Genomic DNA, 22,995 nt, shown 5'->3' on the forward strand with positions numbered 1-22,995 from the left:
TATTTTTAAACTTGTTTAAGAGGGCAGGGGTGAGAAAACCCATGCAATTTGGAATGGCAGAGCTGGGGGGGCGGGTGTCAGATAGAGGGGTTCTGGCGCTTTAGCGGTAGGCAGGGTACTCTCCCCTACTAGCCGAACAAAAAAATCTGAAATGTTCCCTATTCCTTTTTTTAAAAAAGTTTTCAAACTGGACCTTTCACAACACAAAGTCCTTTGTTGGGGCTGATTAATGCTCCAGGAAGGAAGAGCGCACCAGCCAAGGGGCACATCCATGATTTGCGAAGAGGAGACAAGAGTCTATCAGAGCACTAGAAGGAACTCCAAAGGTGTCAGCCACCCGGGTTATGTTATAATTTTTAAATCAAGACACAATGCAAATATTGTGAGCAACATTCAACTGGCAGCTAGCAAACACCTGTTTCGAACACATTTTCTTCTGCTCACTGTAATCTTTCCAACCTACCCCATTTACCCAGTTAGCTGGACCCCGTCCCTTTCCTCCATTCATTGGCTATATTTGCAAACCGAGCATCTCCTTCCCTCCTACCTACCTGCTGGCTGGCTGAGCATTTCCCCAAAAGCTGGAAGCCCCAGTGCACTTTGAACTCATCCGATGCCAGGTTTGGGGGGAATCCTGCCCATTTGTGGGAGCCAAAGGTGGGGTGGGGAGGGGGAAGGTGGAACAGGAAGTGATCTCCTCTCCTGAGATGCCTCTCTAGGAAGTCAACAGACTCTCTCATTTTAACCTACCCCTTCCCAGAGAGCAAAGCAGCTGTCCCCCTCACTTTGCAAAAGGGCTAGCCTTCTTAGTCTGTGGTAGCACAACAAAGTCCAGCAGCGCCTTAAAGACTACAGTGCTGCTGCACAGAGAAAGTGTTGTGACTGCTGTAGCATAGTGGTTAAGTGGTTGGGATGGAAATGGTTCGAATCCCACGACTGCCATGAACTCTGCAGGTGGCCTTGGGTCAGCCACTCTGCTCAGCCCCAGCTATATTCTGGGGATAACAACACCGACTTTGTTCCCTGCTCTGTGAAGGGCAGCATATGAGCACAATGTTATTGCTGTTATTTTATGTGGCTGGGCTGCAAATCAGCACTCTGCTGGTTTGACTTCCATCATGAGTTCTGCGGGTGGCCTTGGGTCAGCCACTCCTCTCAGGCCCAGCTCCTCAGCCGTGTTGAGGGGATAATAATAACACTGGCCTTGTTCACTGCTCTGAGAGGGACACTAATCAGTCTAGAAGAATGATATATAAAGCACAGTTGTTGTTGTGCCTGTTCATCATTTCCAGAAACTGTTCCTTATTTATCCATTTATTTATTTACTTTGGGAGGATCTTCAGGGGAAAGAAGAGGGAGCGGGCTGTGGCTCAGTAGGGGTTTGAACCCATGGCTTCCTGAGCCTCATCAGACACTCTTAGTTCTGTAACACCACATTGATTCCCACATATTGCAGGGTGTTCCTCCTCAAGAATAGTATTTTTTTTGAAGTGGGGGGGGGATGAGACAAATTCATGGCAATGAAGTTCATTAGCTTCCTTGACAGCTAAGTGGAGCCTGCACATTCAATGGCAGCATACCTCTCGATATCTATTGCTAAGGGGGTGGCCAGTGGGGGAAGACTTAGTGCCCATGTGCCCCTTCTGCAGGCCTTCTGTGGGAAAGAGGATGCTGAAACAGAATGGCCCCTTTGCCTGATCCGATAGGACTCAGAGTATGACTTGATTCACTTGTGAGGGCCACCTGGTACAGTTGCAAGGGAACATGTTGGTCTGGGCTATGTGGTCTCATGGGGGTGGGGATGTTCCTGCCTCAGGTGAGGTGTGTGCGTTCCACCCACCACCAAAGGCCAGAGAAGGGGGTGCATATATTCATAAGGAGACGCCTCCCATTGAGTCAGACCAACTCTCCCTTCTGTTCAGAATTTCAGTTCAACTTTTTGAAAACCATTCCACCTTGGCCTCTGAAACATGACTTCATTTTCCCTCAGAAGATTCCCCCTCACACACACACACACGCAATACAGAGAGTGATTTGATCTGACTTAATTCCTTTTCCATTTATCCTTTTTTTCCTTTCAATAAAACAAAAAACTAAGCATCAAAATAATATCAAAACCAGACTGCGATAAACTGTACATATAGATCCTCCTCTGTTTGCCTGAAAGTAAAGCTTGACTTGAGTCTCAGGGCCAAGCTACAAGTGACGAATGACACTTGAACGGCAAGTGGATTGAGTGGAGGGCAAGTGAACAGTGTCATTTGTCACTTGTAGCTTGGCCCTCAGTGAAAAAGGCGAACTATACATTTCTCCTGCGTTTCAGCTTCCTGCTGTCCTAATCCTATTACATTGCTTATTGGGTGCCCCAATCATATTGTGTAATTACTAGTAACAATAATTAAATGAAATTGCTGATAATAATTATTAATTTCAAGGTAAATTCCAAAATGTCCAGTGAGGCTTACTTCTGAGCAAACATTTCCAGGGTTGGTCTGCGCATGAAGACCCAGGCACGCATACTTGAACTCAGCTGAGTTGTACCGTCTTCAAAGATTCCCTTTGCCCACCTCATCTAACTAATATACATACAAAAAAGGCACTCTTTATGTATGGGTTGTATACACACACACCGTCCTTTCATTCTTCATATTTATATCCCACCCCTTTGAGGGAGGCCAACATTTGCCCCATTACACTTTCTCTCTTCTCCGCGATTGAATTTATAGCCACCTGCCATTGGTGGTACTTACTTCTGAGTAAACGTGCATCACATCAGGATGTAAAGCAAGAGTTTACCATGAGATATAAATCTCTCCCCCCACATAATTAATTTTCACCTGCCACTTGGTGAGGGTCTGCATGCTACATGATTGGGATAATTGGACTAGGCAGGAGGGGGTTCCCAGTTTTTCACCCTTATCATTTGCGGCAGCTCCAAACTTCAGCCCATCTTTGCAATACAAACCAATGGGAGTCATGAGCGGGCCTCAACTTAGTAGATTTTGGTGACCCAACCCAAGCTTCAGACTGGAGAACAGGCATACGTGCCTTCACAGGGCAAAGGCCGCGAAGTTTGAGGGATGTATGATTTGGGGTGGGCCAAAACTTCTTTTGCGGAGCTGCTGTTCCCAGTTTCCTCCCTGCCCCAAAGCAGTGCCAAAATCGTGTTGGATGAGTATCTGGGAGACCCAGTTCAAATCAACACTTTGACACAGAAGCTTGCTGGGTGCAGTCTCAATCTAACTTACCTCGTAGCGTTGTTGTGAGGATAAATGGAAGAGAGGGAAAGGAAGCATCTCTGGTCCCCATTGGCTGAAAGCTGGGGCATAAATGAAGTAAATAAATAAAACCATGCTTTGGACTGGGCATCAAGCCTTCTTTTGGGGCACAGATCTTATTTGTGGTAAGGCTGGAAAATAAGGAGATAGAAACTATAAACCAACTTAAATTTATACTTGGTGTCATGTATGCCTGCCTGCAGTACATGCCGTGTGTATGTTATGTGTTATCTATTAATCCTCTGACACTATAGGGAGTTCTGAGTACCATTCAATGCCTGTTAATTAAGAGCTCAATGTGTTATCTCTGCTTTCACTTCTCCAGTCAACGGCCTTGAGGCCAGCTGCAGCCAATCTGAATTGTATCTTCTCTGGGAACGGGGATGATTTCATATGTGATTGTTGCCTAGGGTAGTCTAAACTGTGATATTTTTGTCTTTGGCGTTTGCGCCAGAATTTCAATGGGCTTTTAACCTGAGAGCAGGACATTACCCTATATCTAACCATACTTTCCTTTATCACATCACTTCTGCCAATTCCACTGTCTGACAATCTTGAACCTGATAGATCGCTAATAAAAGTTACTTCAACCAAACCCCCTGTGTATTTGCTGTAGACAACTTGGGGATTTACTTTCCAAGGACTGACACTTGCTCAGCATTTTGTAAAATTCCATTGCTTCTCTAAGGAGCACAGAGTGGCTTATGAGAGTGTTCTCATCTTGCCCTCACAACAACCCTGTGATGTAGACTTGGTAGAAAGCATAACTGATGCAAAAGGGGAGGGGTGAACAGGGATTTGAACTCATGTGCCCAAGATCCCACCTGTACATGGAATGAGATAAAGCTCAGGGAAAGACAAGAACTCCTCTTGCCTTTTGCCACAAATGCAAAATACATCTTTCCTCCTCTGCCAAATCCCTGCCCTACATGGATTACATTCCCCCCCACAACACCCCCCCGCCCACACTACACACAGCGTGCCTCTACAGTGATTCAAACTAAAGCAACCCAAAAATGAGATTGTTATCTTTATTCCCCCCCCCCCACACACACACAGCATCTGAACCATTCTCTCTTGAACCTAAAAAATGGGCCAGATCCTTAAAACAAAATCCAGGATAAAGGAGGAAGGGTCTAAACACAACTGAACACTTTCTAAACACAAAGTGACAATCTGGGAGTGATGGATTTTGCTCGAGTGGCCTTTTTGTTCCCCCCCCTTTCCTACTCACATTCCTTGCAGGAATTGTAGGTGTTTGACTAATATACAATTAATGACAAAATTCAGCACAGCAACCATATCAGTTGCTTTAGGACATGGGCTGCAATGCTAGATTCATTAGCTGGTCAAACTGAATAGATTAAAATCCATTCAATTATATATAACTTTTTAAAATATATAACTTTTTAAAATATAAAAAGAACTCACAAGAATCACAAAAGGCAACAGCTATCTAAAACAAGCCATTTCTATCGCTCATACACACAGGAAGGAATGCCTCATTAGAGATGATTCTTTCTTGAAAGAGGCATTCCCTCTTGTCTCATACACAAGAGAGAATTTCTCTTCTGGGATGGTGTCTTCTTGGAAGGGCATTCCTCTTCCCTCATATACAAGGGGGAATGCCTCTTTGAAGATGGTATATTTTTGCAAGAGGTATTCTCCCTTCTCCAAGAGGAAGGAATACCTCTTCTGAAATTATTCCTTCTTGGAACAGCATTCCCTCCCCTCTTGCATACAGGAGGGAAAAAACCTGTTTAGAAATGGTTCCTTCTCTTCTAAGCAGGAGGGAAGGTCAATTCTGAGAGGGTGCCTTTTCAGAAGATGTATTCCCCTTCTCTTGCACACATTTCCTCCATTATGGCATCTTCCGTTTACAAAAGCCAGAAAATATGTGTTTCAACAGGACTGTTTTAAAATGTAGACAGATACATTTAAAATCCAAGAGGGCTCATCAACAATGGTTTCTTTAATAAGATGATAGCCCTAGCTATCACACATGCTACGTCAGCATTCTAATGTGAACACTGCTTCAAGGGCACCAAACCTTCAAAGGGACTTTTAATTGCTTGCAATCACCCCAGTCACAGTGGAACCTGAATGAGAAGATACAACAGTCCAGCGCCCAGTTTTCCTCCCATGTGAAATAAAGCGGATATTCCAATATGGCTTTCCTCCAGTGTGGGTCCTTCGCCTCTCCCAGTCTCAGAAGCTAGCTGAGACAAAAGGTATTCCCTGAGCCGAGTTGTTCCCCCTGTGGCTTCTCTGTTGCGTGGTTCCGCCGGTGCCTTATCAAGTGCGACTTGCTGATGAAACCCTTCCCGCACACACTGCACTTGTAGGGTTTCTCCCCCGTGTGGGTCCTCCCATGTGCAAGAAGGTTCGAGGTGCTGCTGAAGCTCTTCCCGCAAGCGCAGCACTGGTACGGTTTCTCCCCCGTGTGTGTCCTCTCGTGCAGGATCAGGTGAGAGCTCTGGATGAAGGTTTTCCCACAGTATGAGCACTCGTACGGTTTCTCTCCGGTGTGCGTCCTCTCGTGGGTAACCAGGTGGGACCTGCGGCTGAAGGTCTTCCCACAGAACGAGCACTGATAGGGTTTTGCCCCAGTGTGGATCCGCTGGTGCCTCCGAAGGTGCTCCTTAGAACTGAGGCTCTTCCCGTCCTCCCGTGGATAAGTTGGCTCCCGGATTTCAACCTGTTCATATTTCACAAGGACCAAGTCCTGCACGTGGCCTTCCCCAGACCCGACCTGCTGCTGCTGAAGCAGTGGGGCTTCACTGAGGGACTTCTTGATTGCCCCACAGGGAGCGGGTTTCCCCATAGCGTTCCTTGGGAGATTCCCTTGCTGCCTCTTTAGCTTCTGTAGATTCTCAGAGGCTTCACCTTCCGGGTGTGTCTTGGTTGCTCTTTTTTGGGGTGATAACACTCGCTCAGTATTTTCCGGTTGACTCTTTATCTCTTCACACTCGTTCCCTGGTCTGTAATCTGTTGACAGTAAAAAATAAATTAATCTGGATTGGAAGGACAGAGCCAGCCGGCAGATTAAAACACACAACCGGATGTTATGAGAGTCACACAATGGCTGCCACACCACTGTTTCTTTCTCCCCTCTTCCTTGGAATGCCTGTTGTGCTAGCTTTCCACTTTCATGGAATTACCCATGACGGCAAACTTTAAAAGATGCCCCCCGCAGCTGTTTCAAGCGGTGCAGTACATTCTACCACTTTTTGCCAGCATAGATCTCCCTTGTTTTTCTTCATGTGAACACCAACCCTTATAGAAACCTTTATGAAAGTTTCAGAAAACAGGTATCAAGGATGAAAAGGGCCAAGTAAAGAGGGATCTGATAGATGTTTTTAAAATTACAAGCAACAGAGTCCGTTTTTTTAAAAAGGGCCCTAGAAAACGCAGGAACGCTGGGCTTCCTGCTGCTGCGGAGCGGAGGGGTTCGCTTGGCGGTCCTACCACCACAGCTCCCTCTGCAGGCTGCATTGGCCAAGTTGCACTTTTTATCCTGGTGCCTGTGCAGGCGCACCAGGATAAAAAGTGTGTCGTCGCCAATACAGCTTGACTTTTATTTTGAAAGATTCATAGGGTAGTGAGAGAGTGGACAGCCATAATGCTAGAACTCGGAGGCATCCAATGAAGCTAATGGGCAGTCAATTCAGGACGGACAAAGGGAAACCGTTCTTTATAAATTGAGAGATTTGTGGGCTGGACTTGGCACACCAGCCAGTCTGCAGACCTTCTGCACAGACCCTCTGCATGTGCTGGACTTGGCACACCGGCCAGTCTGCAGACCCTCTGCGCAAATACACTGTTATTCCTGATCAACAGTATCAGGGAAAGCATCTTGGCCTTGGGTCTTTCTCAGCATGTCTCAACGTGTTCTCTCATCCCTCACAGAAGCTGCATAATATGATCACACAAGCTCACACTGTACTCTGCTATGCTTCACAGATAAGACGAAAAGCTGACCACAGCGTGTTTTGCTCAGTTGCCTGAAACTGTCTCAGATTGTAATGTAACTTTTACTTGCTGACTTATTTGGTCTTGCTCTCTTCCGGGACTTCCTGGAAAGTTTCTAATAAAGCCCTCGCCTCCGGAAGCGGGGTCAGATTTTGCATCTGGATCTCGGTCTCGTGTCGTTACTACAGAGATTAAGATGCAGAAATTGATGCCAGAGGATTCAATGTTGACCACAGGCATAGATAGTTTTAAGAGGGGATTAGATAGACTTATGGAGGATAGGTTTATCAGTAGTTACTAGTCATGATGAGTAAAGGGAACCTCCACATTTAGAGGCTGTCAACCTCTGAATATCGGAGCTGGGAGGTAGCATCAGGGGAAAGCCTCTGCCTCTACACCCTGTTTTTGGCCCTCCATAGTCACTAGTTGTCTGTTGCATGAGACACGAAGCTGGACTAGATGGATCACTGGTCCAGTCCAGCAGGGTTCTTATGTCTAAAGACCTATCAGGATCTTTCTATATCTCTTCAATAATCCAAAGAGAAGCAGGAAGGAAGACATGACTGCACTGAGCTGGACCCATGGCCCAGCAAGGTCAGCATCGTCTCCACAGAAGGGCAGCAACCCTCCAGAATCTTAGGTGCTGCTACTTCATCCTTTCCACTGGAGATGCTGGGGACTGAACCTGGGACCTTCTGCATGCCAGGCAGATGAACTATCACTGAGCCATAGCAGCTTCCTAAAAGGGGACTGCAGACAGAACTATCGCCCAAGCCCCCTGCGGGGAGAAAAGGATCCACTCCTGGAAGTTCCACAGCAACCTTACCTTGCAAGCCCCCGTCATCACACTCCTCCTCCTCCTCCTCCTCTTTGGCCTCTCTGCATTCGTCCCTCTGCCCCGAGTCTGAGACGGCCTGCGTTGCTTCAGAGAAACTCATGGATGACTCCTGGAATGACAGCAGAACGTCCTTTCACAACTCTCCCCACACCACATAAGGGTCACCACCACTACTGCCACCAAAGAAGTCTAGACAGTCAGCGTAGTGCAGTGTGGATACAGGCTGGGAAGGCCTGGGTTCAAATCCCCACTGAACCTCTCACAGTCTCAATTACCTCACAGGGTTGCTGTGAGGGTAAGACACAGGAGGGAATAACCATGTACGCAACCATCTTGGATACTAGCCTCTGATGGACCTTTGCTCTCCGAATTTGACTATTCCCTCTTTCAAGCCATCTAACGGCATAGCTCAGATGGCTACATACATTGGCAGTGAGTTCCACAAATTCATTATGCATTGTGTGGAGAAGTAGTTAGCTAAGACGGCGGTGGAGGGGGGAAGACATACTTGAGATCTGGAGAAAATGGACAGAGCGAGTTTTTTCCCCCTGTCCCATAATACTGGAACACAAGAGCACCCTATGAAGTTGTTGGGGAATAGGTTCAGGGCAGACAAAAGGTAATACTTCTCTGCTTAATGAGTAATTAAACTGTGGAACTCACTGCCAGTGGTCATAGTGCTTTCCAGCTGAATGCTGGGTGAGCCAGTAAAAACTCAATCTGCTTCCAAAGTTTTGGGAGCAGGTTTTTTTAAGTTGCTATCAAGGTGGGTTTTCATTGGTTAATGTTTTCTGTGAAAACTATATGAGTGTTTTATTCTGTCATGTATTTTATTCTGTTTTGTTGTATTGATTTCTATGTTAAAGATCACCGGTCAGAAGAGCTTATTAATAAAAGGGGGGGGGATAGACTAGTGATGGCCGTGAGCACAGATGTCTTTAAATGGGGGTTGGACAGGTTCATGGACGAAAGGTTCGTCAATGGCTACTAGTCATGGTGAGTAGAAGGAACCTCTACATTCAGAGACGGTCAACCTCTGAATCCCAGTGCCAGGAGCAACATCAAAGCAAGGCCTCGGCCTCTGTTCTCTATTTGTTTGGCTCTCAAGGGCAGCTGGTTGGCCACGGTGTGAGACAGATTGCTGGACTCTTTATTTATTTATTTGATTTGATTTATACCCCACCCTCCCCACAGATGGGCTCAGGGCGGCTAGATGGACACAAGAGGCTGGACTGCTATGCTCTTGATCCTTGAAACAGAAGTGAGGAACACTTCTACGCTGGTAGCCATGGGGCAACAAGGAAGGGCTTACCTTGAGTAGCAGCCAGCTCCAAGAAAAGAAATAAATGATAATGGAGTTTCCCAGTCAAGAGAGAGCAACCATCCCCGGCCCTGGACCACAGGTGAATATACAGAATATACAAAGAGACTGACCTGTTTGTCCTTGCTCTCCGCCTCTCGCTGCAGCTGCAGGAAATCCTCGGCCAGGGACACCGCCTGGGAGCAGGTCTCCGGCCCGCCTTCCCTGACCCAGCTCTGGATCTCCGGGGGCAGGACAGCCAGGAACTGCTCCAGGATCAAGAGCTCCAGGATCTGCTCCTTGCTGTGTCTCTTGACCTTCAGCCACCGATGGCAGAGTTCCCGGAGCTGGATGCAAGCCCCTCTCGGCCCCTCGGCCTCCTGGTAGCAGAAATGCCGGAAGTGGTGGCACCACCTCTCTCTGGTTGCTGCATCCTGCCGCAAGATGGCTTCTTTGACCTTCCCATAGTCCTCTCTGTCGCCAACCTCCAGCTTGTTAAAGGCCTGCTCGGCTTCTCCACTGAGGGCCGGCAAGAGGCGGGCCACCCACTCTTCCCTGGGCCACCGACAGGCTTTGGCCACTTGCTCAAAGGCGGCCAGGAAGGCCTTGGCATCATCCCATGGAGAGGGCTCTTCTGGGAAAGGTGCGACACCCCAACCTGAGTCAGGGGCCTCCACTGTCTTTAGGAACTCCTGCCACTGGGCATCCCACTGCTGAAGGAGACCCTCGCAGGGCTCCTGTTTCACCTGAGCCACAGGGATCCTTGGCACAAATTCCTGGACACTCCCAACATGGGCATTGTGAGGGGCTTGCTCCATTTCCCCAGATTTGTCCCTGGGTGTGGAGGCTTCCGGGTCTTTCTCCTCAGCTTTCATTCCCATGGGCACCCACGGCTTGAACACAGCATGGAACTGGAATTCTGGTTGCCTCCCTTGCTCTGTATCCATATTTTGCTCTCTTTGGGTCCACAGAAGCTCAGAAGATTCCCCACCGGACCCTTCCTGTGGACTGGGGATGTTTAACCGCACAGCATCCATCTCGCTTTCTTCTTCTCCCTGGATGGGGAGCCTTCGGCCTGTGGGGAAACAAACGAGAACAGATGAAGGAGAAATCTTTTTCAGCTTCTCAGCTGCCACAAAGATGGTGGATGATCTTTCCCTCTGCAGCGTCACAACCAGGTTTCCACGGTTTATAGTCTACTTCAGTCCAATTCATTCGTTGTGAACCTTTGGCTCCAATTAAAATGGATCAAATGGGGGGACATATTTTCAAAAGAAAAATGTTAATTGCATATTTTTTGTCAGCATCTACAAAACCTGTTGACAGCAGGCACAGCATCATGGGACAGATTCTGAAACAGCATGTTGTGAAAGAGTATATTTGAAGAGGTGTACTCTCTTTAAGACACAGAATGGAATCTCTCCCCCAAGAGATCTAAAAGCGAAGAAAGCACGCTTCTCCCCCCCCCCCCGGGAAGCCTACTGTTTTATGAATAAGTATGTGTGTAGATTTAATAGACTAACAATTTTAAGAGGAGTTACTCCAGTCTAAGCCCATTGAAATTAGTGGGCTTAGAATGGAGTAACTCTGTTTAGGACTATTTAGTATTTATATAAAGTTCTTTAACTAGGCTTCAACCCTCAAAACTACAGGAGTCAAAATGAGAGCAGCCATGGCGGAACTGACCAAAGATCTGCCTACCCCAGCATCCTGTTTCCAGCAGAGGTCACAGCCAAAGGCTGGGAAACCCACAAGCAGGATATTAAAGTGATGGCTTGGTCCCCCTGCAGGTGGTATACAGCAGCATACTGCCTCTTAATATGGAGGCTCCACTTACCTATCAAAGTTAATCACTATTCTTTCCTTCGGGGTCATAAACACACAAATCTATTTATTTATTTACAATAATTTCTACACTGGTCTTTCCTACAATCTCAGCTGACAAGGTTATCACGGTCTAAAAACTGACATTTCTATTTTATTATTTTCTTTAAAAATAAAACGAAAGCCAATTATATATTTGTATACTGAAATCTGCCTTGGACCCTGTGTGTGTAAATAAATGAAATTAAATAAAACTTGAAACAGTGGCTCTGCCACCCAATGCAAAGAACCATATTATTGGAAAAGGGGAGAACAGAATTTTGTTTTCCATCGTCAACAGCCCCACAAAAAGTCGTGGGGGGGGGGCGATCACAACCCTCAAGTAGATTGACGAGACAGCCTTTAAGAAGGAAACCACAACTGAACGGCAGGGCTCTTGCTTTGCAGGTAGAAGGTCCTGTGTTCAAGTCCTGCCCTCAACTGGGCAAAGCTCTGGGGCCGTGAGGTCAGGCAAGCCAACTCTGACGCTTGGCCAGCTGCTGCTAGTCCAAGCTGGCAAGGGCAGAGCTACTGGCGAGCCAAGCCCTTGCTTCTTAATGCGCAAAGTCCCGGGTTCTATCCCTCCCTCTTGCCTGTGACCTTGGGCAGTCGCCGGGCATAGTACGGTGGGCAGACCCCAGACTAGACAGGCACCCTCGAAGTCACATTCCCACGTGCCTAAGCAGCCAACCCTGGCACAATTTTCCCCCGCGGCTTTGAAAATCCTTTTTAAAAAGCCATGTTCCAATTAAAAGGAGGAACGCACACCTCACACGGTGTGCACTGATTGCTCCAAGCAAGCTTAAGACCAGCTCAGCTGCCTCCCTCCTGCTGCCATTCAGACGTGCAGTCTCTGCCCCGTCACTTACCCTGATTCCTCCCCTCCAGGTCCAGATGTCAACCTCCCCGTCAAAAACAGAGGCAGCTGCTGCCACTCCCGGGGAAAAAGTATATTCAAAAGACCCCGTTTCCGGGGGAGGGTTCACGGCAGGAAGGGGCTCGTTCAGACGTTGCATTTGCCCACCCTCGGCTATTCAGCACTCCCCGGGCTTGGAGGGGGCTTTTGTTCTTCCTCGGTTTAATGCCTTCCGAGCCCCCTTCCCAGCTCTGGGTTTGCCGACTCTGCTTCCGCAAAAAGTCCCCCCTTCCCCTTTTTCTATTATAATTTTTTGTTTAAGAAAGAGCTTGCAACAAAGTCTTCATGGCTTTGCAAGGCTTGCTGGGAATTGTAGTTTGCGGCAGCAAAGGATGTTGTGGGAAGACGGCGTTGTAGGAAGTTCCTGTAGAACCGTGATTAAGTGGCGAGGTTGCAAATCAGCCGTTTGCTGGTTCGAATCCCACGGCTTGCCACGAGCGCTGCAGAGGGGCCTTGGGTCAGCCACTCCTCTCAGCGCCAGCATCCCAAGTATATTGTGGGTATAATAACACTGACTTTGTTCACTTCTTTGAGTGGGGCAGTATATAAGCACTATTATTATTATTAATTCAAGCACATTGCAAGTATTCATTGAGCAAGATTTCTCTTTGCTGCCAATGTAGTTCACCATACGGCTCAAAACCAAGCAAAAGAAATTTAATAACATCATTAGCAACTAAAGCATATTACAAAGACAGCAACTGTGGTGGTTTGTACAAAATCGTCCCAAAGCCTTTTTAAAATATTTATTTACTTATGGGTCTATTTATACCTGCAAAGAACCTTTCAGCATCATTTGCCCCAACTCCCACTTATCCAGGCAACAACCAGGGCTTTTTTTTCAGCAGGAATGCAGTGGAACTGAGTTCCAGAACCTCTTGAAAATGGTCACATGGCTGGTGGCCCCGCCCCCTGATCTCCAGACAGGGGAGTTTAGAGTGCCCTCCACACCAGCACAGAGGGCAATCTAAATTCCCCTCTGTCTGGTGATCAGGGGCAGGGCCACCAGCCATGTGACCATTTTCTCCGAGGGCAACCCACTGAGTTCCACCACCTCTTTTCCCAGAAAAAAAGCCCTGGCAACAACTATCTTGTGAGGTAGGTTAGGTTGGAATTCAAAACCCTAGCACTGGTATTCAGAGGTCCCCTTTGGTCAACATGGTGAGTAGCTCTTGCCAGATCTCTTCTCCATCAATCTGCCAAATTCCCATTTCAAGCCATCTATGCTACATCTGCTGGCACCAAATTCCAAATCGATGAATGTCGGGAGGGGGGAACTCATAACATTTATAATAGGGCAACACAGGAGCAGTGGAAAAAATAGGAGGAAAAAAGATACAGATTCTCAGGGCCAATTTTCTCCCTCCCTTGACCCACACTTCTGGCCTTCCTTAAGATTTGTGGGGTGCAGTCTTACCTGGATTTTTCTTATACCAACATCGTTTTTACCCCTAAAAATAGATATCTGGTTCAGTTTGTAGTTGGCTTTTCTCTTGCAAAATTTATGATCATTGTGAAGATGTAGCTGTAGGTTCTCAGACTTACCCAACTATTCTATTCTATTCTATTCTATTCTATTCTATTCTATTCTATTCTATTCTATTCTATTCTATTCTATTCTATTCTTTAGGCTGATCCTGCACTGGGCAGGGGGTTGGACTAGATGGTCTGTATGGGCCCTTCCAACTCTATTCTATTCTATTCTATTCTATTCTATTCTATTCTATTCTATTCTATTCTATTCTATTCTATTCTATTCTATTCTATTGCACCAAAGTTCTAGCCAGCATAGTTAGAGTGTTGGATTCGGATCTAGGAGACCTAGGTTCAAATCCCCCTTTGCTTGCAGGGTGACCTTGGGCCAGTCACATACTCGGGTTAGTCTACCTACTTCTCAGGGCTGTTGTGAGGACAAAATGAAGGAGGGGAGATGATTGCATCCCCATTGGGGAGGAAAGCAGGCTATAAATAAAATCAATAAAATATCCTTGACAAAATGTTGAATGCCAACTTCACAGCCTGCTGGAGGGATTTTCCGGCACAAAAACAACCACGACACAAGTCCTTGCCTTCAGTAAGGAAAATTTGTCTTATATGCAGGTCTTGAATTCCCAGGTTTCCTTTTAAAAAGCAAGTCTCTAGGCCCAGTATTAGGAGAAAGTCATACCTCTGCAATGAAAGGGGCCAGAGATGGATGGACTGTCTGACTGACAAACTTTTTCCTTCCTTCCTTCCTGAAAATTAGTGATTCAGATAAATTGATAAGGTTATAATATAGATGCAGAGGAGTTAGCCGTGTTAGTCTGTGGTAGCAAAATCAAAAAGAGTCCAGTAGCACCTTTAAGACTAACCAATTTTATTGTAGCATAAGCTTTCGAGAATCAAGTTCTCTTCCGTCAGATGCGTGCTACAGAAACTGGTCAAATATAGAAGAGGAGGGGGGAGGAGGGAGAAGAGGCAATTAGGGCGGGAGAGGGAGGGTGCAACCAAAACATTCCTTTGCTAGTAAATGTAAACATCTCCTTTTGGAGTGGAGATTAATTGGCTTGTGTGAGGCTTCAAAGGAGTTTGCCGTGTTTGCCGTGCCAAAGGAGTTCTCTTTGTCACATGCATCTGGCGGGGAGAGCTGTGGTTATCGAAGGCTTATACTACATTGGAATTGGATGGTCTGGTTGTTTTGCTGCTACAAACCAACACGGCAAACTCCTTTGAAGCCTCACACAAGCCAATTAATCTCCACTCCAAAAGGAGATGTTTACATTTACTAGCAAAGGAATGTTTTGGTTGCACCCTCCCTCTCCCACCCTAACTGCATCTTCTCTCTCCTCCCCTCCTCGTCTATATTTGACCAGTTTCTGTATCATGCATCTGACGAAGAGAACTTGATTCTCGAAAGCTTATGCTACAATAAAATTGGTTAGTCTTAAAGGCGCTACTGGACTCTTTTTGATATTAAGTGACTGTGCACCTGTTAGTTTTACTAAAACACCCGAAACCATGGAATCATTGTAGGCGGAAGGCTCAAGAAGCATCCAAAACATTGGTCAGGGGAATCTTGACTCAGAGCATTGCCAATAACTAGGGGAACGTTTTCATCAGTATCATTCTATTTAGAACAGGCCAGGAGGTCTTTCTTACTCCTGATAAAAGGATATTCTTTTTAACTGGAGATGCTGGGGATTGAACCTGGGACTTTGTGCTTGTGGAGCTGTTCTAAGAGCAGCAGGAGAAAAAATTTAAAGTCAGTGGAGTGTGCACCATGACAGCAGTTCTGTGGAAAATCCGGAAGCGACGTCAGGTAGCTCTAGGAATTGGCAGAAATCTTATGGTTTACTTGATTCCCAACAATTCCTACAGCTACCTGACACCACTTCTGGGTTTTCTATGGCACATGCTACACTGCACGCCCCATGTCACTGCCTGCCAAGCTCCCATCAGTGGGCAGGCACAGCATGGCAACCCTATAATCCCTGCTTTGCTTGGATACTTTCCTTTCCTTGGAGAAGCAGGTATCCACATTGGCAAGGTTGGCATTCTAACTTTTCACTGGGCTTGCCAGCTGGCCCCCTTCCTGTCTCAATTGGGTCTGGCCAGTGATTCATGCCACAGTCACCTCCAGGTTAGTCTACTGTATTTCACTCTATGCAGAGCTGCCCTTGAAGGCGCTCCAGAAACGGCAGGTCATGCAAAACGCAGCTGCTAAGCTCCTGACTGATTCATCACGGTTGGCCCATATGCAGCCTATTTTACAGCAGCTGCACTGGCTTTCAATTGGTTTCTGGATCAAATTCCAGCTGCTGGTTTTAACCTTTAAAGGCCTACACAGTCTGGGACCATCATATCTGATGAACCAGCTCTCCCGATATGATCCCCCACAAAGTCTGCGTTCTTCATCTCACGGCTTACTGGTGGTGCCTGGCCCCCAAGTGCCTCATCTCTCTTCCGCCAGGTTGAGGGCTTTCTCCATGATAGCCCCATTCTGGTGGAATGCTCTGTCTGACAATACTTATGCCCTGCAGATCCTGTCTAGGTTCTGCAGGACATGCAAGGCAGAATTGTTTCAGTAGGCTTTTAATCCGCCATGATATATCATGGAATCTTTGCCCCCACGGTTATTTTTATTTTTGGTTGTAGCCCTTAATTGTAGTGATGTTTTTAGTTTTAATATGTAATATTTATTGTTGTTTTTAATTGTTTTTAATGTTGCAAACTGCTTGGGACCATGTTCAAAGGAGATGCGGTATAAAAATCTAACAAATAAATAATCAGTGGGATATGGTTTCCCCTCTTACATGATGGAGTGAAATGGGTTATAAGAAGAGGGGTGGCGTGGTGCATGCTGGTACATCAAGAAGGGCTGGAGGAACCTTTAAGTTGCCCTCTTGCAAAAATGATTTGCTGACCTGAACAGACCAAAAGACGTAAAAGTCACGAAAGCTTTAGCAAAAATAATGGTACAACAAAACCAGTGAGGGCACATATTCAAAGCTACAAAGACACCCCCCCCCAATATTTTTCAGATCATCTATGACTGCTCCAGGAAAACAGACTTCTTTTAAATTTGTTCTTTCCCTCTTACATAACAGTCTGAATTGCAGCCAACCTTTTCTGCAGTTTGTTCATTCGCATAATTCAGTTTCTATCGTGTTCTACTCATGAAGAGCAAGGAGATTTCAGCTCTTCTTTCTCTAACTTCAGAGAATTTACCCGTTCGGATGCCAATCAAGTTCAGTTTTTCCAGCAGCTTTTTTCCCACCAGCCAAGCACATAGAGTGGATTCTCAAGTGACAACTGAGGGTGGCCTGCACCCCAATTCCTTCCCAACAATAGGAATGTTTATATGGCTTCTCTGAGCTGGATTTCTCTATGGAGCCAGAAACCAACACCTGGGTTGCTTCTGAGCCCTCCCGAGTGTTTTTCACCTACATGGGTGTTTTGATGACTATGAAGTTTAATTTTTTCTGGGTATTCATATACTCTCTTGTTAGTAAGGAGTTTTTGGACAAATAAGGTCTGAGCTACCAGCAAAGCTGAAGACCACAAAGAGAGACAATTTCCCTCTCATGAAAATTCTTTTACTTTTATAGGGGCCTGAACTCAGCTTGAAGCTCTCCCCTTAAGAACTGAAGGTTCTTCATCTTTCCAGCATGAATTCTTAGCTCAAGCAACACCACAAGAAAGGTCTTTTCTCTGTAAGGTGAGTTTGCTCTTTCCACTCCTGGCTTTCAGACACATTTTCCAGGTTACAATACCTTCTTTCTCTGCCCCCGCCCTCATCATTCAATGTGGCCCCTTTTGTTGGAGATATTCCCTCCCACTCTGCCCACCAAATTAACCTGCTAAAGAAATGAGAGAATCCTACACAAAGTTCATTCTCGGGATGACACAAAACGGTGACTTTAAAGTAGAGAATGAAGCCTATTAATACTAAGAGACACTTTTCAGAGGAGTTTCATGTGGGTAGCTGTCTTGGGTCTGCAGTAATAGAGTGAGAAACAAATTCAGTAGCATTTTCAATACCAACAAGATTTCAAGGGTATAAGCTTTTGAGAATCAAAGCATTCTCAAAGCTTTGTATCTGAAAAAGGGATCTTTGACTCACGAAAGCTTATATCCTGGAATGCTGCTGGTCTTTAAGATGCTACTGAACTTGAATCTTGGTTTTCAGAGGAGATACTCATTTTATCCTGCTCTTTGCTAAGCAGAGGGCACAAGAAGTGTAAAATCATAACTACTTTGGCCAAAGACAAGAGTCCAGCCAAAGTAGAAAATGTAGAACTAACATACAGAAAACTCGGAGCAAAATGTGCTTAAGTCGAAACACGCAACAAAGTTTTCAGCTCACGCTGAAGCTTTCCCCGTATTCTGGGCACTTGAATGATTTCTCTCCCACATGGATTCTGCAGTGTCTATTCAGATGAACTTTCTGGCTGAACCGTTTCCCGCAGTCCAAGCACACATAAGGCTTCTCCCCAGTGTGGATCCGTTGGTGGCGGTTACGATCCGAGCTGCAACTGAACCTTTTCCCACAATCCAGGCATTCGTATGGCCTCTCGCCGGTGTGGATTCTCTGATGGATGATAAGGTCCGAGCTGTAAAGGAAGCATTTCCCACAGACAAGGCACTTGTACAGTTTCTCTTGAGTGTGGATTTTCTGATGGCGGTTACGATCCGAGCCACGGCTGAATCTCTTGCCACAGTCAGGGCATTCATAGGGTCTCTCACCTGTGTGGATTCCGTGATGAATTATGAGATCTGAGCTATACAAGAAAGATTTCCCACAAATCAAGCATTTGTTCTGTGGCTTTCCTCTGGGGTGTGCTTTCTGATTTATAATGAATCCGGGACTTTTCCCATAAACACTGTACAGTTTTTGCCTCTTGCCAGAACAGGTACCCTGTAGGTCTACAGTTTCCCCCAAATCCCCAGAAGAAACAGATTCATCTACTCCCTCTCCTGGGTTGGCTTCACTTTGCCATTCCTGACCCTCAGGGGCATTTTCCGGCTCACTGCCTGAGGAAATACTCTCTTCCGCTCGGCTGGCCAACAACTCAGTTGGTCCTGCATGCTCCAAATCTTCTCGTGTATGTGTCTCTCCATCATGAACACTCTTCCACCTTTTAGCTTCTGGAGAAACAAGAAAAGCCACAAATACACTTCAGTTCCCTGCATGGAAGAGGCAAAACCGGGGAGGAGGGAATAAAGAGGCAAACGCCAATTAAAATAAAAAATAAAGAGACGCTCAAAAATGCCTTCCATGGCTTAGAGACTTTGTGCCAATTTTGTCTAGAGGGGAAGAAGCTAGGAAGTAAACTTGACCTGGTAACTTCCCAACCAGACTACTGTAATGCACTCTATGAGGGACTCCTCTTGAACACCATTTCAAAACTTCAGTTGGTCCAGAATGCAGCAACCAGACGGATTTTTGTATGGAACACATAACATCGATTATGTACAAATTCTGTTGATTCTTGATATAGTTGTAGGTCACACTTAAAGTGCTAATACTTACCTTTAGTCATATAAATATATTAATCTGCCTAATACAGGGCCAGACTCTCTGCCTTGTCTAGGGAGAAGTAGCTCTCCAGGGTCTCAGGCAAAGGAAGGCCTTGCCTGGAGCTTGGTGTCGGAGATCCTTTAAACTGGAGATGCTTCCCGATTAACCAGAGGCTTTTTGCATGCAAAGCAGGTGATCTCCCACTCAGCCATGGCCTCTCTCTTGCCAGAAAGACTGGAGAGGAAACTGAATCTGCCCAGGTGAACCAGTGGTCCATTCCCCATGTTCCTGGAAGGATGGAAGGGTTGGAATCGGCGCAACAGCTCTAGAACGTTACACAAGACAGGAGAAATCCCTGCTTACCCACAAGTCTTGTACTTCTGTCCTCTGCCCATCTGGCCTCCACGCACCACTGCCTCTGTTCGATCTGATATGGAGCCTGGCCAGCCTCAGAGAAGTTCACAGCTGACTCCTCAAGTGCCACCTGCAATGGCAGAGAGGGATAGGGTTGCCAACTCCATCTTAGGAGATAACTAGAGATTTGGGAGTGATACCTAGGGAGGGGAGGGACCCTTCAAGCAGACATGTCACTCTAGGACTTTGGTTTCTCCTAGACTCTATGGTATACCATAGTTTGGAGAGCAGACTGTGCTATACCATAGAGTGTACAGTCTGAAGCTGACATTTCCTCCAGGGAAACCAATTTGCTTGCTCTGGATATTGGTTGTAATTCCAGGAAAATTCTAGAGCCAACCTTGAGCTTGTAGGATTTGAGTCCAGTGACACCTCAGAAAATCTTGTCGGTCTCTAAGATGCCACTGGACTCAAATCCTACTGCTCTACTGCAGACCAACATGGCTGAACACCTAAAACTAACCTGAAGCTTGGCAACTCAAGAAAGATCTATTCGGCGAGGGGTGAAGGGGCTGGGAGGGGGAATGAAGAAGGAAAGGATCTGATACTCTCACACACCCCACAGTGAACAAGCACCTAGAAATGGTGAAGAAACAGGATTTAGTTCATACTGTATCTTAACAGAAAACAAGAGAGATCTACGGCATCTTAAATACTCATCAATGTACAAACTTTCAAAGCCTGCTCACATCAGATGGATGAAGAGTCTGTCATGAGAAGTAGGAACCAGATATATCTGATATGTGAAGAAGCTTATAATCTTGATTAACACTCCCGGAGAGGTAGGCAAAGGACCCAGCCCAGTATCACCTGGGGCAACCGTTTATAGCACCAGAACGAACAGAGGAATCAGTCCGTCTGACCCTGGGCTATTTATTTATTTCATTTCTACCCCAGCATTCTCCCCAATGGGGAACCAAAATGATTTACATTCTCCTCTCCTCCACTACATCCTCACAACAACTCTGTGAGGTAGGTTAGGTTGAGAGAGAGAGGGAGTGGTCCAAGGACACCCACCAAGCTTCCATGGCAGGGTGGAGATTCAAACCTGGGTGTCCCAGTTCCTAGACCCTTCAATACACCACCCTGGCAAGCTAGGAATGAATCTCACCTGGTTCTCTGCCCGTTCAGCTTCTTTTTGCATCTGCAGGAAATCCTCCGCCAAGGCCACTGCCTGGGAGCAGGTCTCCGGCCCAACTTCCCTAACCAAGGTTTGGATCTCCAACGGAAGGATGGTCAGGAATTGCTCTAAGATCAACAGCTCCAGGATCTGCTCCTTGGTATGTCTATCAACCTTTAACCACCCATGGCAGAGCTCTTGGAGTCGGCTGTGAGCCCCTCTCGGTCCATCGGCCTCCTGGTAGCAAAAATGCCGGAAGTGTTGGCGCCACTTCTCCCTGCTGATAGTGTCCACTCGCAAGATGGCTGCCTTCACTCTCCCATAATCCTCCCTGTCTCTGACCTCCAACTGATTAAAAGCTTGCTCGGCTTCTCCACTGAGGGCCGGCAGGAGTCGGGTCACCCACTCTTCTCTGGGCCAGCAGCAGGCTTCAGCCACTTGCTCGAAGGAAGCTAGGAAGGCCTTGACATTGTCCCATGGGGTGGGCTCCTCTGGCAACTGGGGGATGACCCATCCTGAATGAGGGGCCTCCATGGTCTTCAGAAACTCCTGCCACTGAGTTTCCCAGTGATGAACGAGCCCCTCTCCTGGTTCCTGTTTAATCTTATGTTGCGCTGGCACCCTCTGCAAAGATTTTCTCTCCATTGGGACATCACAAGAGGCTTTTTCTGCCCTTTGAGATCTTTCCCCCACTGTGCGGCCTGCTGCCTCTCGCTCCTCCATTTTCATCCCTGCCTGATAATTTCTCAGCATGGAGAATCTCCTGCATTGAGCGGGGTGGGGGGGTCGGACTGAGAGCCCTTTCTAACTCTACAATCCCAGCATGTTCTAAAATGCCAAGGGGAAATATCCTGATCTGATACTCTATGCCGATTCACTGGGCTTCTTCCTGAGAAGAGAAATTTAGGTGAGAATGAAGACTTATCTCTGGAAGGACTGTTCACGAAAGAAGCAGGAATTCACTGGCTGTTACAATTCCTCATCAATCCACCTTATTATGTTTTTGCGACAAAAACAAATCGGTACAATCCACCAGCAGGCCAACTATGGCCATCTCTGCTCACAGTTCTTTCTGAAAAATTTATTTTTCTCCAAAGCTTTTGAATTAACCCTTTAATCCACCTGCCAAACAAAAGCTAGCCGAAAGAGGCTGAACTGCTTTTCAAGTACTCTTTTAGTCTATTTTCTTCATTTACTCATTTCCCCATGGGGACCAAAAGTAACTTACATCATTCTATCTCCCCCATTTTACCCTCATAACAACAGCCCTTTGAGGTGGGCTTGGCTGAGAGTGTATGTGAGTGGCCCAAGGTCGCCCAGCAAGTTTCCATGGCAGAGGGGGGATTCAAACCTGGGCCTCCCAGATCCTAGTCCAACACTCTAACCATTATAGTACACTGGATCTTGCTTCTCTGAGAGCGGAACCACAAGTGACGCCTGACGCAGGTTGGACACTTGCCAGCTTCCCTCAAGTTTTGATGGGAAATGTAGGCAGCTTGGCGGAATGTTGGACAAATGACAGTTGAAAAGTCCATTGGACAGCAGTCGGAGAGCCAAGCTGCAAGACCAGGACGCCTACATTTCCCATCAAAACTTGAGGGAAGCTGACAAGTGTCCAACCTGTGTCAGGCGTCACTTGTGGTCCCGCTCTGAGAGAACCAAATGGAAGGTTCAGAGGAAAGTTCCATGTGGGGAGAGATAGACACTTTTATGTTGCCCTGGGCTCTTTGGAGGAAATTTGGGATACAAATCAGACAGAACTTTCAGTCCATTTTCAATACACTTCAGCAATCGATTGCAAATGGATTTTCCTGATTCACACAGTAAAACCCGGTTGCGAAGCACTGAAAGTGGAATGCAATGCATTATTCACCTTGTGCAGAAGCAGCTGCTAGTATCCCTCTAAATCCCAGTTGTGGAACAATGATAGAAAAGGGAGTCAGCAGTTTCTAGTATTCCCAATAATTTGGCCATCGTTGGAAAGAGAATGCTGCACTGCATGCCCCCTTCCCGCCGTCTGCTATTTCCCCCATGCCCAAATTAAATTTTACATTCCTCAGGGAGACGAAACTATACAACTAATATATTTTAAAGCCAGCCTTCCTCAGAGGAGCTTAGGGCTGCATCCATGGGTCTTCAACTTTTTCTGTTCTATCCTCACAACCACCCTGTGAGGTAGGTCTGGGTGAGATGGTGTAGCTGGCCCAAGGTCACCCTGTGAGCTTGCATAACTCAGTGGGGATTCGAACCTGAGTCTCCCAGATCTTAGTCTGACGTGCTAACCACTACTTCAC

General features: G+C 46.6%; 2 protein-coding genes across 2 annotated transcripts; both read right to left on the minus strand.

Annotated features, from left to right (window-relative positions):
- Positions 1–5,240: 5,240 nt before the first annotated feature.
- Positions 5,241–12,198, minus strand: LOC129328720 (zinc finger and SCAN domain-containing protein 23-like). Its single transcript, XM_054977971.1, has 4 exons — positions 12,121–12,198; positions 9,523–10,463; positions 8,077–8,197; positions 5,241–6,266 (listed from the first exon to the last, which is right to left on the minus strand). The coding sequence occupies exons 2-4, from the start codon at positions 10,423–10,425 to the stop codon at positions 5,494–5,496; spliced, it is 1,797 nt and encodes a 598-aa protein (XP_054833946.1). The 5' UTR covers positions 10,426–10,463; positions 12,121–12,198; the 3' UTR covers positions 5,241–5,493.
- A 4,479-nt stretch (positions 12,199–16,677) lies between these two features.
- LOC129327837 (zinc finger protein 24-like) lies at positions 16,678–21,430 on the minus strand. Its single transcript, XM_054976589.1, has 3 exons — positions 20,693–21,430; positions 19,531–19,651; positions 16,678–18,794 (listed from the first exon to the last, which is right to left on the minus strand). The coding sequence occupies exons 1-3, from the start codon at positions 21,428–21,430 to the stop codon at positions 18,004–18,006; spliced, it is 1,650 nt and encodes a 549-aa protein (XP_054832564.1). The 3' UTR covers positions 16,678–18,003.
- Positions 21,431–22,995: the final 1,565 nt, after the last annotated feature.

Source organism: Eublepharis macularius, chromosome 4 (genome assembly GCF_028583425.1).
Source record: "Eublepharis macularius isolate TG4126 chromosome 4, MPM_Emac_v1.0, whole genome shotgun sequence".
NCBI lineage: Eukaryota > Metazoa > Chordata > Lepidosauria > Squamata > Eublepharidae > Eublepharis > Eublepharis macularius.